General features: G+C 39.0%; 1 protein-coding gene across 2 annotated transcripts in view; it reads right to left on the bottom strand.

The window, feature by feature from the left end:
• VPS45 (vacuolar protein sorting 45 homolog) overlaps positions 1 to 19,256 on the bottom strand; it is a 101,831-nt gene that overhangs the window by 61,421 nt on the left and 21,154 nt on the right. For both annotated transcript variants that reach the window (XM_053590747.1, XM_053590748.1), the window contains 6 exons: positions 15,082 to 15,216; positions 14,484 to 14,597; positions 13,904 to 14,071; positions 1,805 to 1,963; positions 1,487 to 1,594; positions 69 to 190 (listed from right to left, as the gene is read on the bottom strand). In XM_053590747.1, the coding sequence (XP_053446722.1) occupies positions 69 to 190; positions 1,487 to 1,594; positions 1,805 to 1,963; positions 13,904 to 14,071; positions 14,484 to 14,597; positions 15,082 to 15,216 (806 nt within the window). The remainder of the gene's footprint in view (positions 1 to 68; positions 191 to 1,486; positions 1,595 to 1,804; positions 1,964 to 13,903; positions 14,072 to 14,483; positions 14,598 to 15,081; positions 15,217 to 19,256) is intronic.

Here is a 19,256-nt window from a genome sequence, read left to right as displayed (position 1 = left end):
ATTATTCTAAATTTCCTATTTGCTCAGTGTTACTGGTTTTATTAGTAGTAGTATCTTTGTTACCTTACCTGTCTCTGAGTGTGCTAGGGCCTAGATAAGGGTACAGGTTTTCTTTAAGCTTTCCTTTGATGAGCTGATCCAGGGTCTCATGTAGGAAAGGTTGATGCTGTGTATATACATTTTCTATTCCCTAAAACAGGGGAAATGGTTCTTATGTCATTCTGGGGAAACTAGCAACACAACAGTTAATAGTACTCATATTAGAAAAGAATATACACTCAATAGAGATCTCATGAGATAGATTGAATAGCAATCTTAGGAAATTTAAAATATATTTTAATTCACCAGAAAAATCTCAAAAAAAAAAAAACTCTGAAATTCAAGGTTAGCTATTGCAAAGGCACTTAAAAATGGAATTGCTCACATCCTTTCTCATCATCTTCCCTGACTCTCACCTTTTTGTGAAAATGCTAAATGACAGGTAGAGCAAATAAAAAGAAAAGATCATATATAAAAGGAGATTGGCAACACCCAGGAAAACAGAAAAACTTCAGGAAAGGTAAGAAAAGCTAGCAGATTAAAATTAATTTTTGACCATTTTAAGAAAATAGGTTAGTTTTTTTTTTTTTGCAGTTTTTGGCGGGGGCTGGGTTTGAACCCACCACCTCCAGCATATAGGGCCGGCGCCCTCCTCCATTGAACCACAGGCGCTGCCTAATAGGTTAATATTTTTAAAAGATGAACAAATGTTTGCTGTATCTTTAATCTCCTTTAAAGAAAAACTGCCTAACACATCTTAAATTATAAACAAATGGAGTAAAATAGCTGTGACCAAAGGAATTATTTGTTTTTTTACTCTTGGGTATTTTCTGGAAATATCTCCAGTTATTTCCTGCTTAGCTGTTTGGTCCAATGCTGACTCTGCTCAGTATAGAAAGCACTAAAATTTTGAAACAGCTTCCAAGAGGATGTCTGCTTTAATTTCATTTAATTGGCATAGTACTAAAACAGCAGCAATCAAAAGACCATTTTTTTTTTTTTGCAGTTTTTGGCCGGGGCTGGGTTTGAACCTGCACCTCTGGCATATGGGCCAGCATCCTACTCCTTTGAGCCACAGGCGCTGTCCGCTTTTTTTTTTTTTTGAGACAGAGTATCATTATGTTACTCTCGGTAGAGTGCTGTGGCGTCACAGCTCTAGGCAACCTCAAACTCTCAGGCTTAAGAGATTCTCTTGCCTCAGCCTCCTGAGTAGTTAGGACTACAGGCGCCCGCCACAACACCCAGCTATTTTCTTGTTGCAGTTGTCACTGTTGTTTAAGCTGGTTTGCGCCGGGCTTGAACTCACCAGCCTTGGTGCATGTGGCTGGCACTGTAACCACTATGCTATGGGCGCTGAGCCCATGAAGACCCTTTGAAGATCATATTCATTCACCCTCGGGGCATCAACTGTTTCTTACTTAGCCAAGTATAGAGGAGATGTCCATACCTTCAATCCTTTGAGGAACTGTTTAGTGATAGCCACAGCATCTTTGGGGCTGAAGAGGTCACTTCCTCTGACTCGTTTACCACCATATTCAACAACTGCAGCCACAAGCTATAAAAAAAAAGAGAGAAGCAACTTTTATTGCTGAGGGAGCAAATTCATTTCATAAGAAAATAGCTTTATTAAGGACATGAAGACATGAGAAGACAGAATTAGACATTTCTATAAATAAAAAGAGTGTGATTTATCATTTGTTAGAGCTAAGAATATAGTAACAGAGTTGGGTCCCATTTGGTGGGCTTAATATGTAAATTCAGTTACCTTTCGATACTTCTCAGAAACACCTTTATTCCTGAGGTCCATCATTAGTCCTGGCAGACTATTGCTGCTGTGTCGCTCATAATGTAAAGCATAAAGCATCACTAGGCGGGCAGCATCAAACTCTGTCACTTTGGGGTTCTGCAGAAGCCTCTTGACATTCTGAAGAAAGACAGAACTCGCATTTACCCCCCTTCACTTAAGTGATCTGTTGCATAATACCTTAGATCTCATAACTATTAAGATAAATGATATATGATAAATATGATAAATAATGATAAGTAATGATAAATATGAATTCATGGCTAAGATTACTATGACAATGTACAGGTCATACAGTTGGCAACTGTTTCAATGATAGAAAATGAAATGTCTTTCGTCTGATGTGAGAATTAAATAAGGAAATATATTCCAACTGTAATTGCTTTAGGACAGGAATGAATTTAATAAGGGATAGTTTCTCTTCTTTTCCAATAGCCTCAGTTGTACCTACCTTGCTGAGAGAAGGAACATATACTAGTTCCACCACTTCAATGAATAGAGCACATAGTAGAACTGACCGATTAAATTGTAACACCCTACTCCTTCCTCCTCTTTTTTTTCTTTAAGTTTTTGAGACAGAGTCCCATTATTATCTGGATTCCTAGCTACTGGTTTCTCTTAGTGTCTGATTAACCATGAAATGGAGACAAATTGGTAGAATTTTACATAGGACTGGGGTTAACATTCGAAAAGCATCAGAAATAACCAGGTGTCTCAAAATGGTTGACAGAGATATAAGTATATAATAGTGTGTAATCTCTAAATTGAGTATGTATGATTTTTTTTTATTGTTAAATCATAGAGTATGTATGATTTTAAGAGGCAGGTACTGACAGGACAAGGAGCCAGGAGAAAATCATGTTTAGGTTTTGTCAATGCTCACATTAAGGACCTTCCATGTAGTACAGATTTGTATTTATCATGCAGCGCAAATTACAATTTAATTCAAGTCAATAGGTTTTGAGCCTCCATTTGGCACTATGCCAGGCACTGTTGGGGGCCAGATGAACTAGAGACAATTTCTGTCTTCAGTAGGTTCACTGATAATGGGGTGGAAGGTGATGAAAGTAATATAATCCATTGTGTTATAAAGAATGTTTCTCAATTGATGACCTAGTACATGGTTGGGGGAAATGGGGGAACAGGCAGAGGAAAGAAGCGAGGGGATGGGGGGGTTCATGGTGTGTGGCACACCTTTTGGGGTCAGGACACAATTATAAGAGGGAATTTACCTAACAAATGTAATCAGTGTGACCTGGTTCTTTGTACCCTCAATGAATCCCAAGCAATTAAAAAAAAAAAAAAAAGACTTGGCGCCTGTGGCTCAAGCAGCTAAGGCACCAGCCACATACACCTGAGCTGGTGGGTTCGAATCCAGCCCAGGCCTGCCAAACAACAATGATGGCTGCAACCAAAAAATAGCCAGGTGTTATGGCAGGTGCCTGTAGTCCCAGCTACTTGGGAGGCAGAGGCAGGAGACTTGCTTGAGTCCAGGAGTTGGAGGTTGCTGTGAGCTGTGATGCCACAGTACTCTACCCAGGGTGACAGCTTGAGGCTCTGTCTCAAAAAAAAAAAAAAAAAAAAAAGAATGTTTCTTTAGTGCACTTCAGCTTTGTGAGATTGACACATATGGTAATAGTGTCAGATTAACATGGAAAGCATATTGGTCAGATTAACATGGAAAGCATATTGGTCAGATTAACATGGAAAGCATATTGGTGCAGTATTTCCTAGCATGGAAAGGCTTCCTCATGATTAAAGAGGAAGTTTTACCAATATGTTAAAGATGAAAAAAAGAACAAAAGGTGAAAATCCTCAGAAGTGTTTTTGGCGAGAAGTATCTGGTTTTATAGCTTCAAGAACTTCTGTACTTTCCACTATGTTAAGCTATTTAGGAAAAGGGCAAGTGCAAATGAAAAGGATGTTAGTATCTTAAGCTCTACGTTAAAAAGTAAAATGAAATAAAATAACAACCAAACACTAATTGATGAAAAAGGCTAGCTTTTTTTTTTTTTTTTGAGACAGAGTCTCACTTGGTCACAGCTGGTAGATTGCCGTGGCGTCATAGCTCACAGCAACCCCAAACTCTTGTCTTAGCCTCCCTACTAGCTAGGATTACAGGCACCTGCCACAACGCCCAGCTATTTTTAGAGACAGGGTCTCGCTCTGGCTCAGGCTGGTCTCAAACTTCTGAGCACAGGCAATCTGCTCGCCTCGGCCTTGCAGGGTGCTAGGATTACAGACATGAGCCACTGTGCCCAGCCAAAGAAGGCTATCTTTATAAGGCATTTTTTTTTTTTTTGATTTGTAATTCCACTTTTTATTTTCTACAGAATTTAAAAGACGAATGCATCAAAAATAATTAATGCTGTGTAAAAACTATTCTAGAGGCAAGGGAAGAAAAGATGAATAAGACGTGGCACCATGATGTATGAGAGAAACCAATCACACGGATGCACACATGCATGCCTACGCTTGCGCGCGCGCACACACACACACACACACAGTGATACTCCACGTGACAAGCTCTAAATGTGCGGCGTGAGCACCATCTAAGTGGATTCCAGAGGATGGAACGCCTCAAAGCTATCAGGGGTTGTCAGGGAGGGTGTATCAAGGAAGAAGACTAAAAGTTTGTAAAAAGACAAGTTGAGATGAGAGTACAGGAAAATGAAAATAGCTGGATAGAAGTAGAAACCTTAGCCAAGGGCCAGAGACATGAGAGATTTAGGATTTCTGAGAATGGAGTGAGTGAGAGGAGAGGAAATGTTAGGAGATGTCTGCAGGCCAAGCCAAATAGCTGAGGATGCCTATCCAAGAATCTGTATTTAGGAACAAATTTCTCTCCAAGAAGAGACATCCTGTATTTGGCCGTGATCTCTCTTGTGCTCTAATAACTCTCAGGAACATGAGAGAGTGAATGAGTGGGGGGGTTGGAGCAGAGCATGAGGAATGCCCAACAATTAGGACTTGAATCAAGTGACAAGTATAGTTAGTATAGTCAAGTCTAGTTTCAGTTACTAAGAAATAAGAATTATGATATCAAGAAAGAAGAAAATATTTTTTAAAAAACAAATAATTATAAATCTACATGAGTATCTACCTACACAATATGTAAAATTGCAATGTGTGATATCAATAACATAAAACGAGCGTGCAATATTTATTTTTTGTTTTTCTGGATATTTCATTTAAATTTTTTTTTTTTTTTTTTTAATTTGGCCGGGGCTGGGTTTGAACCCGCCACCTCCGGCATATGGGACCGGCGCCCCACCCGCTGAGCCACAGGCACTGCCCACTTCATTTAAATTTTTAAGTGCACAGTACAATCGTGTCACCCATGGGTGTTCCCAAGATTTCCTCTCCTTAAATTTTCCACAAAGATCTCTAGAACTTATTCATCTTGCTTATTTAAAACTTTACGCCTGCCGATTACAGTTCCCCACTTCCCTTTCCCCCCTTCCTGCCCCAGTGACTCCCATTTCATTCATTGATTCTGTGTCTTTGACCATTTTAGACAACTCATATAAGTGGAATTATGCAATATTTGTCCGTCTGTGACTGGCTTATTTCATTTAGCATAATGTCCTCAAGATTCATTCACATTGTTACGTGTTGCAGAATTTCTTGCTTTTTTTTTTTTTTTTTTTTTATTAAACCATAGCTGTGTACATTAGTATGATCGTGGGGCACCATACACTTGGTTCATATATCGTTTGACACATTTTCATCACATTAGTTAACATAGCTTTTGTAGCATTTTCTTAGTTATTTTGCTAAGACCTTTACATTCCACATTTACTAGGATTCACATATACCCTTGTAAGATGCACGGCAGGTGTAATCCCATTAGTCCCCCTTCTTCCGCCTCCCTCCCCCCTCCCTCCCCTCCCTTTCCCCTTTCTCCCTATTCTTAGGTTATAACTGGGATATAGCTTTCATGTGAAGGTCCTACATTAGTTTCATAATAAGGGTGAGTACATTGGGTACTTTTTCTTCCATTCTTGAGACACTTTACTAAGAAGAATATGTTCCAGCTCCATCCATGTAAACATGAAAGAGGTAAAGTCTCCATCTTTCTTTAAGGCTGCATAATATTCCATGGTGTACATATACCACAATTTATTGATCCATTCATGGATTGATGGGCACTTGGGCTTTTTCCATGACTTAGCAATTATGAATAGGGCTGCAATAAATATTCTGATACAAATATCTTTGTTATGGTGTGATTTTTGCTAAAATCACACCATAACAAAGGCATTTTTAATTTTGATGAAATTGTCTCTCTAAGAAACATCTTTTTAAAACCTTATAATTTAAGGAAGAAAACATGAACACCAATAACAAGACTGCAGAGGATAAACTGACTCTACTCTAGGTTTGAACGTCAACACTAATTTTTTATTAGGATTGTTATTTTTATTAGGGCTCTGATTACAAAATTAAACACATTTTCTTTCTTTTTTTAGTTACAAAGAATTTAGTCTTCTCATAACCTTATTCCCATAACCATGTTTATTTTTAGTGTATGATTTTGTAGAAGGTGAAATTTTGGGGGGAACAAATATGTGGTATTACAACAAAAAAATGCATGCAAAAAACAAAATAGAACACAAAGGCTAAAAATCGGTACAATCAAGAAAAAGTATATCTGATTGTTGAAAAATCAAGAAAGATCTCGTGGAGGAGGTGACATTTGTAAAGGTTCCTGAAGAATCAGTAAAAACTGGAATTAGTGTTAGAGACCCAAAGCAGTGACACGCTTAACAGGGGTATGGAACTCAGGATGAAATGGCTTGGTTTAAAAATCTGGCGAGAGCTTTGGTGCGCATGGAATCTGAGGACCTAACTAACATCTGTATGATACTTTACAACTTACAAGATGCTTTCATATACCTTATCTCTTTAGTACCTCACACAACTATGTCCAATGTCTAAGGACTCTTCTGTTTATACTGAATAGGGATGGAGAACCAATTCAGGGGTCTTCAAACTTTTTTTTTTTTGCAGTTTTTGGCCGAGGCTGGGCCTGAACCTCCGGCATATGGGGCCAGTGCCCTAATCTGTTGAGCCACAGGCACCGCCGTCCTCAAACTTTTTAAACAGGGGGCCAGTTCACTGTCCCTCAGACCATTGGAGAGCTAGACTGTAGTTTAAAAAAAAAATACTATGAACAAATTCCTGTGTACACTGCACATATCTTATTTTGAAGCCAAAAAACAAAATGGGAACAAATATAATCACACCACCACATGTGGCCCGCAGGCCGTAGTTTGAGGACCCCTGTTAGCTCTCAAGTGGAAGTTCTCTAAGAGGGATTCCTATCGTTGATTTTCTGGGTTAACATTTTACTACCATCATCCTTAGGAATCTAAAAGGAAGAAGTTTCTCTTGTATGTATTTAGACCTCTGATTCATAAGAATTTCCTTCTTTTTTCCTTTTGTGGTTATCTTTCTCAGAGAGCAGCCATGAAATACAGCCTATTTAGACTAGCTATTCAAGTGGTTCACTATTTTTTACTATAATAAGAAATTTCAGGGTACAAATTATTAAGTATATATACACAACTTTATATGTATCTCAGGCAACTTGTCATAGGGTTAGAACATTGAGAAATCCCATGTGGCGTCTCTGCTGTCACTCTTCTTATAGGCACCCTGTTTTGTGTCTTGCCCTCACAGTCAACTCTCTCACACTTTAAAAGTACTCAGTTCTGGTTGACCTGTCTCTCTACCTTTAAGCAAATCTAAGATGCCCAAGCAACTACAAACTCACAAAAGTGGCAGGAAGACAGTCAAAGATTATTTGCAATAATTAGTTTGTACCCTTCCTACTGGTTCTAATTACCTTCATTTGAATCTTAACTGTTGGCTTTGTTTCTCATTAAGGATAAAAAATATGGTGATGATCTGGAGAAACGGGAACCCACACTGCTGGTGGGGATGTAAATTCATACAGCTATTATGGAAAACAGTATAGAGGTTCCTCAAAAAATTAAAAATAGAACTACCATATGATTCAGTAATCTCAATACTGGATAGTATCCAACGGAAATGAAATCAGTATGTTGAAGAGCTATCTGCATTCCCATGTTTATGTTTGTTGCAGCACCATTCACAATAGCCAAGATATAAAATCAACCTAAATGTATATTGGCAAATGAATGGATAAAGAAAATGTGGTATATATAAACAATGAAATACTATTCAACCATAAAAACAATGAAATCCTGTCATCTGTGGCAAAATGGATGAAGCTGGAGGACATTGTATTAAGTGAAATAAGCTTGGCACAGAAAGACAAAAGCTTCATCTTCCTCCTATGTGGACTCTAAAAAGTGAGAAGAGAGAGACTAGAACAGTGGTCTCCGGGGATAAGGAGGGCAAGGAGTGGGGTGGGAAGAGGCGGGTCTATGAGTACAAAGTCACAGTCAGACGGGAGGAAGGTGCTCTAGTGTCTCTTCTGGGAGGATGACTAGATTTAACAATAATGCATTATATATTTCAAAATATCCAGAAGAGTTCTCATCACAAAGTCAGAATGTTCTAATCACAAAGAAATGATAAATGTTTAAGGTGATAGATATATAGATAACTAATCACCCTGATTTGATCATTACACAATGTATACATGTATCAAAACATCATGTTGTATTTCACAAGTATGTACAATTATTATGTGTTAATCATTTAAAAAGATTCTCTTCTAGTCCCTGAGATTTGGTACTGGTGTTTCGATTCCCTGGCTTGACTCTTAGCTCTCCCTTGAGGACTTGGCTCAGATCTGACCTAGGCTTACTTGAGTAGACTATTTTGCCTACTGTTTGAGCCCGTAGGACCCATGGCTCAGGTCCACGTCCTGGCTAGACTTATCTATCTCTCATGAAAAGAAACCTATAGGTACAAGCTGAGTTTCTTTCTTCAGTTCTTGGAGAAGTAGGGCCTTTTTGTCTGCCTTGACCCCAAGCTATCCTTTGACTTCATTTTGAACAACTTCTCTCATGGCTACTTGCCACATCATCTTGACTAACGATAGCATACATTATATTGAGAGTTCAGGGTACTAACCAGAGAAAAGGAGAAAAAAGAATTAGAGAAGCTTCTAACTACATAGCAGGTGTGTGCTACAGGATAGCATTTACTTGTTGGAAATAAAACTCAAATACATAATGAACTTTTTGGCTTTTCTTTTTTTTTTTTTTTTTGAGACAGAGTCTCACTATGTTGCCCTTAGGTAGAGTGTTGTGGCATCACAACTCACAGCAACCTCAAACTCTTGGGCTTACATGATTCTCTTGACTCAGCCTCCCAAGTAGCTGGGACTATAGGTGTCCACCACAACGCCCGGCTATTTTTTTGTTGTTGTTGTTGAAGTTGTATAGCTGGCCTGGGCTGGATTCAAACCCACCATCCTTGGTGTATGTGGCTGGTGCTGTAACCACTATGCTATGGGCGCTGAGCCTGGCTTATCTTTTCTTATAAAATTTTCCATAAAGTCTTGCAATCAAGAGAGAAAAGATACTGTCACATAGCAGCAATGACTGAGTAAAGAGAAAATCAGAAAACTGTTGTCTACTTAAGAAGATAGGATTCAAAAACCTTGCACTCAACTTTAACATTTGGGTAGGCCTAATCAAGGAATAGAAAAGAAAAGCAAGAATATTCTCTTTGGAGGTCAAGATTCCAAAAGGAACTAACATCATTCACAAATTATCAATGGGGAAACCATTGTTTTTTTCTGATTATTTACAGATTCTTCCATTGTTTCTGGTTGACTACTTTTCTTTCCTTTTTTTTTCTTTTCCTTTTTCGAGACAGAGTCTCATTCTATTACCCTGGGTAGAGTGTCTTGGCATCTTCATAGCTCCCAGCAACCTCAAACTCTTGGGCTTGAGCAATCTTGCTTTAGCCTACCCAGTAGCTGAGACTACAGACACCTGCCACAACACTGAGCTAGTTTTTCTATTTTTAGAAAAACTCAGGCAATCCACCCATTTGGGCCTCCCAGAGTGCTAGGATTATAGGTATGAGCCATTGTACCCAGCAAGAATCATTTTCAAACCCAAGTCATTAGGCCCAAGCTCTTAGCAACTGCTCTACATAGCTTCAAATAGAACTCTTCTTCTTTATTTATTTTTTTTTTGAGACAGTCTCACTATGTTGCCCTTGGTAGAGTGCTGTAGCATCATAGCTCACAGCAACCTCAAACTCTTGGGCTTAAGTGATTCTCTTGCCTTAGCCTCCCAAGTAGCTGGGATTACAGGTGCCCACCACAACGCCTGGCTATTTTTTTGTTGCAGTTATTGTTGTTTAGCTGGCCCAGGCCAGGTTAGAACCCGCCAGCTTTGATGCATGTGTCGGCGCTGTAACCACTGTGCTACAGGCCCCAAGCCATCAACTTCATTTTTTTTTCTTTTTTTGAGACAGAGCCTCAAGCTGTCACCCTAAGTAGAGTGCCGTCGCATCACAGCTCACAGCAACCTCCAACTCCTGGGTTCAAGCGAGTCTCCTGCCTCCACCTCCCAAGTAGCTGGGACTACAGGTGCCCGCCACAACGCCCGGCTATTTTTTGGTTGCAGCGGTCATTGTTGTTTTGGCGGGCCCGGGCTGGATTCAAACCCGACAGCTCAGGTGTATATGGCTGGCGCCTTACCCACTTGAGCCTCAGGCGCTGAGTCCAGCTTCATTTTTTTAATAAATATTTATTGAGTCTTGGCTTGGTGCCTATAGCTCAGTGGCTAGAGCGCCAGCCACATGTACTGGAGCTGGCCGATTCGAATCCAGCCTGGGTCTGCCAAACAACAATGACAACTACAACAATAACAACAACAACAACAAAATAGTCGGGCATTATGGTGGGCATCTGTAGTCCCAGCTACTTGGGAGGCTGAGGCAAGAGAATTGCTGAAGCTCAAGAGTTTGAAGTTGCTGTGAGCTGTGACGTCACAGCATTCTACTGAGGGCGACACAGTAAGACTCTGTCTCAAAAAAAAATTTTTTTATTGAGTCTTTACTATGTGTCGTTAACATAATAATTTGGAAAATTATTTCTCCAGGAAAGGAGGATATACTATGTTTAATAGACTGATTTCTCTCTCGTAATGAAAAAGTGTAACATGGTAACACAGGTAAAGTGTAGACGGGGGAATGCTTACTTTCTGAAGATATTTCTCTTCACGGCATGAAAAATATTCATTACTAATCAAATGAATCTCTTCTGAGGATACGGATATGTTTCAATGGTAATGCATTTATTACACTTTGGTTCTAGTGAAATTCTTTCTTAATCAAACTTTTGTTAGAACGGCAACAATTTGTAATTTAGTTTTTAGCAATATATGACCATTTTTGTTTTGCCACAATACATTTATTATTGAATAAAGCAAACCCCATCGCTACTCAAAAACCTCATTTCATTGCTTCATGACTCATTATTATCTAAGGTCAAGCCAAGAAATGCTATGACCCCTCTAGATGTCGGGCCCCCAGTGTCCACTCACTACCAAACAAAAATACCCTTTATAGGCTCTTTAAACCATGTTGTCAAAGAAATCCTATATGATAGGGGAGTCCAAATCAACTTCCCACTGTAAAACTTTAACACCCTGGAGAAGAAATCCTTCAAAAGACAAGTTTTAAAAATATAACATAGATCACAATTAGAGTTATAAGATCACAAACAGAGTTCATATTTTTAAAGTATCTATTTTTCTTTTAAAGTGGAAAAAAAAATAGGCCGGGAGTGGTGGCTCACGCCTGTAATCCTAGCACTCTGGGAGGCTGAGGTGGGTGGGTTGCCCTCAGCTTAGGAGTTCAAGACTACCCTGAGCCAGAGCGAGATCTCATCTCTACAGAAAAAAAAAAAAGCCAGGTGTTGTGGCACATGCCTATAGTCCCAGCTACTGTGAGCTGTGATGCCATAGCACTCTGCCGAAGGCCACACAGTGAGACTCTGTCTCACTAAATATATAAATAAAATAAAGTGAAAAAAAAAGTTTCAGGCAAGGAATTACAATAACTTTTTCTAACTGCATTCCATATGGTAGAGAGATAAAATTAAGATGCTAGAATTGGCTGGTGATTAAGTTTGGTTCTATTGTTTAAGGGAAAAATCAAATGATGATGAAACATAAGGAAATTTAAATTTAGTTACAGGACAAAATTTTGTTTTTATTTACTAAAAAGCAGAAAACTCTTTTTATTACGATAAATATAGGAATGCTTCTATTAAGCCCCCAAAATAACTACAAACTATTATTACCAGTGTTTTAAGTAAGTTGGCCTACTTAAATAGATTACAATACATCTTTACAAAGGTATTATTTAGTGATGGAAAAGAGCAAGTCTTGGTTAGGTACAGTGGCTCACACCTGTAACCCTGGCACTCTAGGAGGTTGAGGCAGGAGGATCCCTTGAGCTCATGAGTTCGAGACCTAAGCAAGAGTGAGACCCTGTCTCTATTAAAAATAGAAAAACTAGCCAGGTATGGTAGTGAGCACCTCTAGTCTCAGCTATTTGGGAGGCTGAGACAGGAGAACTGCTTGAACTCAGAAGTTTGAGCTAAGCTGATGCTCTTGTACTCTAGCATGGGCAACAGAGTAAGCCTCTGTCTCTAAAAACAAAAATAAAAAAAACCAGAATGAGTCTTTAGGTTCTGATCTGGAACAGTCTCGAGATACATGGTTAAATGAACAAAATGCAGAACACTGTGTATGGTATGGTATCATTTGAATTAAAAAAGGAATACACAGACACATAATTGCACATACAGTGAATAACTGTAGGGATATATATTAAACTATTAACAGACTCAGTTTTTACTATACACCTCTTTCATCAGTTATATTATCTATTTAAGAATTAGAATTTAATACAATTACATGATAAAATCAGCCTAAAGAACTAAGAATTCTGTGTGAAGATTTAAGAACACAGGACAAAACCAAAACTGTGATGACAGAAGCACTTTACATAAATATAAAGCAAATAGCATCTTTATGAATTTCAAAATGTTAGTATTTTTGGAGGAAATCTTCGTAAATATTAAAAAATAAATTTAAAAACTCAACAACTATAAATCCTAGTAAAGATCTTAGTATAAATATAGCACACACAGGGGCTTTCTTTTGGTTGCACTATGTATAAAAATAATTATGCTCTGAGGAAGGGACCAAACTTTATGAAGTATAAAGCACCTCCTATATGTGACTCATTTTACATATCTTATTAAATCCTCATAAGAATCTGAAAGTCTGAAATCATTAGGCTTGAGAAAAGTAAGTAATTTTCCCAAAGAAATTTTGGTAAGTAGAAAGAGGATATAAGCCAGGACTCCATAGCCTGTGTTGTTTCTAATATACCAGGCCAGCTTTATTTTAAAATAAAATAGAATTGCAATAGAGAAAGAAAGAAACTAAATTTTAGAATATTAATAGGGAAATGCGCTTCTTAGAAGTGGCTCAGAAATAGCTATTTCCCAAAGGACTCATTCCTAAATTATTTATTTGTCAGTGATGTCACATTTTGTCATTTCTCAGGAACCTTGGAATTACCTCTGATCTGTTCTGTCTTTACATCCAATCTGTCATTTGTTTTCTCCCTTCGAAATGTTTCTCAAATCTGCTTCATAATTTTTACTATTATCATTGTAAGTCTACAAATCTCTCTAACTTCAGTTTTTTTACCTGTAGAGAATCCTTACTTTCTCACTACCTGAACTTTCTACCTAAGATCCTATACTGGATCTTTATTTTATTTTTTATTTTTTTAGAGACAGAGTTTCACTTTATCACCCTCAGTAGAGTGCTGTGGTGTCACAGTTCACAGCAACCTCCAACTCTTGGGCTTAGGTGATTCTCTTGCCTCTACAGGTGCCTGCCACAATGCCCGGCTATTTTTTTTGTTGCAATTTGGCTGGGGCTGGGTTTGAACCTACCACCCTTGGTATATGAGGCCAGTGCCCTAACCACTGAGCCACAGGCGCTGCCCCATAATTCTAATCTTCACTATCTGGCACAGTGCCTTACACATAGTAGGTGCTCATCAAATTGGACTAACCTGGAGAGCACTAGAATGGTCATTTTGACAGGCCAGTTCTTGCTCAACCTCTGAAACCTCCAGCAGATTCTGCTCACTGACCAATCGAGACAGTTCTCCAACCACTGTCACATGCTTTGAAACAGTCCCAGACATCTTCTTGAACTGTGGATAATTCTCAACAAAAGCCTGCCATGGGAAAAACATCAATGGGGGGTTGATTCCATTATTTTTTAACCAAAGACAAGCATGTATAAAAAAGGAGAAGAGAGAGAAAAAAGAAGAAAACCATAGGGATTGTTTTTTGGCCAGAGTAAAGTACTTACAGCTCTCAGTCACATGGTATTTTGTTACGCTTAAGAAGAGAAGAACTGGTATATGTTGATAGACCAAGACTTTAAATAGTGCAAATGTGACCGAAGAATGGAAAGAAGCACATGACTTATTATGAAGTTTTCACTACACTGTTTAGTAAAAAGAGACATTACGGAAAGTATCTAAAAAAAAAAAAAATTCAAGGTAGAAATCAGACACAGAAGATTCCTGAAATATTGCTTACAAAGTCTCACATGTTAGTCGTCCATGTACATGCTTGATTTACCTTCATGTCTGCTATTGATTCAAGCTTTTGCTGTTCTTTTGGTTTCCTTTTCTGAAAGTCTTCCATGAGATTCTTTATGTTGCTACCAATCTCAGCAAAGTTCAGATACATATTCTGTGAAAAAGGAAGACAGAAGCACATTTCATCAGCTAGCTGCCTTTCAGACAATTTAAAAGAAGTGAAAAAGAATCCTGAGCACAGAATTGAAGGGCAGGAGAATTCCATTTTAATTACCACATTTGGACCTTAGCCAGGATACTAGTGATGAATACCATTACTATTCTCATAAAGAGCTACTGTAGGAGGGTAAGCAACTATGTGGCTTCTATGAAAAATATTGCTAGGTGGCACCTGTGCCTCAGTGGGTACTGCGCCGGCCCCATATACCGAGGGTGGCGGGTTCAAACCCAGATCACCCAAACTGCAACAAAAAAACAAACAACAAAAAATATTGCTAAAGGGTCAGAATCCAAGTCTTCTGCCTGTTTGTAGGGTACCCCTGTCGTGTTTTTATATGAAATTCCAATACCTGCTCCCATTCAACAAGCCATTATTAACCATTTTACATTAAAAACGGCTAAAAATTAAAACCACTTACATTAGCATAGAATTCATCATTTTCAGCAGATAGGACCACCTCCCTTAAGTCTTTACTGATCCCTGGTACTCTGGAAAGATCAATCCGATTATTGTTTATGCCCAGTAGTTCATGGACCATGGCCTGATATGTCCACTAAATAAAGAATCATGACAAAGAACAATTAGTAACTGACAAAAAATGAAAATAGTAAACTGGAAAATAAGTAAAAATTAATAACATTCTTAGTAACTAATTGTCTTTACTTGGAAATTCTCTTTTTAGTTCAGATTTTATTAATACTCTCCGTTGCAGTGGCTCACGCCTATAATTCTAGCACTCTGGGAGGCTGAGGTGGATAGATTGCCTGAGCTCACGGTTCGAGACCAGCCTGAGCCAGAGTGAGACCCTGTCTCTGAAAGAAATAGCTGGGTCATGGAAAAAGCCCAAGTGCCCACTGATCCACGAATGGATTAATAAACTGTGGTATTTGTACACCATGGAATATTATGCAGCCTTAAAGAAAGATGGAGACGTTACCTCGTTCATGTTTACATGGATGGAGCTGGAACATATTCTTCTTAATAAAGTATCTCAAGAATGGAAGAAAAAGTACCCAATGTACTCAGCCCTACTATGAAACTAATTTACGGCTTTCATATGAAAGCTATAACCCAGTTATAACCTAAGAATATGGGGAAGGGGGAGAAGGAAAGGAGGGGAAGGGGAGGATGGGTGGAGGGAGGGTGATAGGTGGGATTACACCTACGGTGCATCTTACAAGGGTACATGTGAAACTTAGTAAATGTAGAATATAATTGTCTTAACACAATAACTAAGAAAATGCCAAGAAGGCTATGTTAACCAATGTGATGAAAATATGTGAAATGGTGTATAAAACCAGTGTATGGTGCCCCATGATTGCATTAATATACACAGCTCTGATTTAATAAAAAAAAAAGCTGGGCATTACAATGGGCATCTGTAGTCTAAGCTACTCAGGAGGCTGAGGCAAGAGAATCACTTGAGCCCAAAGAGTTTGCGGTTGCTGGGAGCTATGATGCCACTGCACTCTATCAAGGGCGACAAAGTGAGACTCTGTCTCGAAACAATTTTTTTATTAATATTTTGTGCTATAATAAGCATTAAAATTATCATTTTAATTGGTTAAACACTGAAAAGTCAAAATACTTTTCAATTTCACACTTTTGGAGGAAGGATAACAAAATTAATATATTCTTGATGGAAAGAAAACAAATTAGATCTATCATTAGCTCCAATTTTTGCCTGTGAATTAAGAGTATATTTTTGGCTTCACAGATAGAGCTATATTGGTACTGCAGTTACAAGCTGTACCACTTCCTGTATGCTTCTGCGGTTTTCTGCAGCAAGAGAAGTGTGTTCTTGCAGATCTGAGTGGTACTACTATATTTATCCTGGGAACACTAATATTATCAGAAAAACTCTTGTGAGTTGATCAAAGCACTGGCATATTTAGAGACTTGTCTCTGAATCTGTTTTATGTTTTTACCTAAGATGAATTGTGAAGGATTGGTTTCCAGTCTTACAAAATGCGGATTTATGTGGTAAAACTGCAAAGGAGAAAACCCAAAATTTTGTGTTTTCACCATTTATGGACAATGGGTTACTTCAGTCATAGGCCCATTAGACAAAATGAAGTATTTTTCAGCAAATTGCCTCATAAATCTAGAATCTAAATGCTAAAAATACTTATAAACATGTATGTATTTTATCTTAAGCAAATTACATTTATTAAGAAATAATTTAAGCGGGCGGCGCCTGTGGCTCAGTGAGTAGGGTGCCAGCCCCATATGCCAAGGGTGGCGGGTTCAAACCCAGTCCTGGCCAAACTGCAACCAAAAAATAGCCGGGTGTTGTGGCTGGTGTCACAAGTCCTAGCTGCTTGGGAGGCTGAGGCAAGAGAATCGCATAAGCCCAAGAGTTAGAGGTTGCTGTGAGCCGTGTGATGTCATGGCACTCTACCAGAGGGCGGTACAGTGAGACTATGTCTCTACAAAAAAAAAAAAAAGAAATAATTTAAGCTTATTAAAGAAGATGCTTTATTTCCTAAGATTCCCCAAAGGAATCCTTGAAACAGCAAGTTCCATTAGGGCAAGGAAACTAAGCACAACACAATGTTTACACTTCTGGGGACAGCTTCCAGTGCCTGCTTCTACCACAGCACTTACTCTGTAATTAAAGTTCTCTGCTGATGGCTCCCATCCCTGGAGCATGAGCTCCTTGAGGACAGAGATGGTATCTTTTAACCTTTTATCTCCAGTACTTAGTTCAGTACATGGCACATTAACAGGTCCTTGGTGAAATTTGTTGGGTAAATGGTTGCTTTTCTTTGAGAGACAGAGTTATAGGCAATTATTATTGTTTTTTTGTTTGTTTGTTTGTTTTTGAGACAGAGCCTCAGGTTGTCACCCTGGGTAGAGTGCTGTGGCATCACAGCTCACAGCAACCTTCAACTCCTGGGCTCAAGCAATTCTCCTGCCTCTGCCTCCCAAGCAGCTGGGACTACAGGCGCCCGCCACAACGCCCAGCTATTTTTTTTGGTTGCAGCCGTCATTGTTGTTTGGCAGGCCTGGGCTGGATTCGAACCTGCCAGTTCAGGTATATGTGACTAATGCCTTAGCCGCTTGAGCCATAGGCACCAAGTCAAGGCAATTATTTTTCTTTCTACTTTTTTTCTCACTCCGTTGCCCTGGGTAGAACGCCATGGCATCATAGCTCACAGCAACCTCAGACTTCTGGGTTCAAGTGATCCCTCTTGCCTCAGCCTCCAAAGTAGCTGGGCCCATAGGAACCCACCACAATGCTCAGCTATTTTTCTCCCTATTAATCAGGCTAGTGTCGAACTCCTGAGCTCAGGCAATCCTCTTGCCTCAGCCTCCCAGAGTTCTAGGATTATAGGCATGAGCCCAGCCTCTTTCTACTTTTTGATATTATTAAAAGTTTCTTTAGTAAGCATAAATTACTTTGAATTTTAGGAGCACAGAGGTTTTTTATACTACAGAAAAGTTTCATTACACAGTCACAGATTTCCCTTAGCATTAACATTAAGCTGGGAAGAAACTAACAATATAGATTGTGGCTTTTCCTATACATTCAAAGTCACTATTAATAGAATATCTATGTGTCTATGTACAAGACACTGTGCTTACACTTGCAGGAGAACTAACACTGGTGAGACACCAGCCTTGAAGGAATGTACAACCTAGGAAAGGGTGAGAACAACCAAAGGTACAACTGGCAAGTGCCGCACGAGACATAAGAGAGACATAAAAGTCTTCTTTACACTGATTTTCAGGAGAAAAGAACATGTCCTAGAGAATACAAGCTTCAAGGAGACGTTAGATGGCTTCCAAGATGTTTTAAGGAAAAATATTTTGATAGGTAAAGATGTAAAGAGAAGGTATTTCAAAAATCCCAGGCTCAGCGCCTGTACCTCAGCAGCTAGGGCGCCGGGTTAGAGCTGGCGGGTTCAAATCCAGCCCTGGCCTGCCAAACAACAATGACAACTATAACCAAAAAATAGCCAGGCGTTGTGGTAGGCACCTGTAGTCCCAACTACTCGGGGGGCGGAAGCAAGAGAATCGCTTAAGCCCAAGAATTTGAGATTGCTGTGAGCTGTGACACCATAGCACTCTACCCAGAGCGACAGCTTGAAAGTCTATCTCAAAAGAAAAAGAAAAAAAAAAACCCAACAAATTCCAGAGTTTCCAGGGGTCCTCAAACTACGGCCTGTGGGCCACATGCAGCGTTGTGATTGTATTTGTTCCCGTTTTGTTTTTTTACTTCAAAATAAGATATGTACAATATGCATAGGAATTTGTTCATAGTTTTTTTTTTTTAAACTATAGTCCAGTCCTCCAACGGTCTGAGGGACAGCGAACTGGCCCCCTGTTAAAAAAGTTTGAGGACCCCTGGTAGACAGTGGTCACAGTAAAAGCGTGATGGCAGTAAACCATGTCGCATATCCTTATAGCAGTAAACTGCAGGTTTTATAGGAGGTTTGGCCCACATTGTGAAGGCCCTTGGATACCAAGTTCAGGAGTTTGTTTTTTGACCTAGTTGGCAAATGGGAACCAATGAAGATATTTAAACCAAAAGTAAAAGGACGGAACCTGTGCTTCAGAAAAAGTAATTTAATAACACTGTGTCTGTGG

Source organism: Nycticebus coucang, chromosome 5, assembly GCF_027406575.1.
Source record: "Nycticebus coucang isolate mNycCou1 chromosome 5, mNycCou1.pri, whole genome shotgun sequence".
NCBI classification, from domain to species: domain Eukaryota; kingdom Metazoa; phylum Chordata; class Mammalia; order Primates; family Lorisidae; genus Nycticebus; species Nycticebus coucang.
The sequence above is the reverse complement of the archived record's forward strand: the minus strand, read 5'-3'. Positions and strand labels throughout refer to the sequence as shown.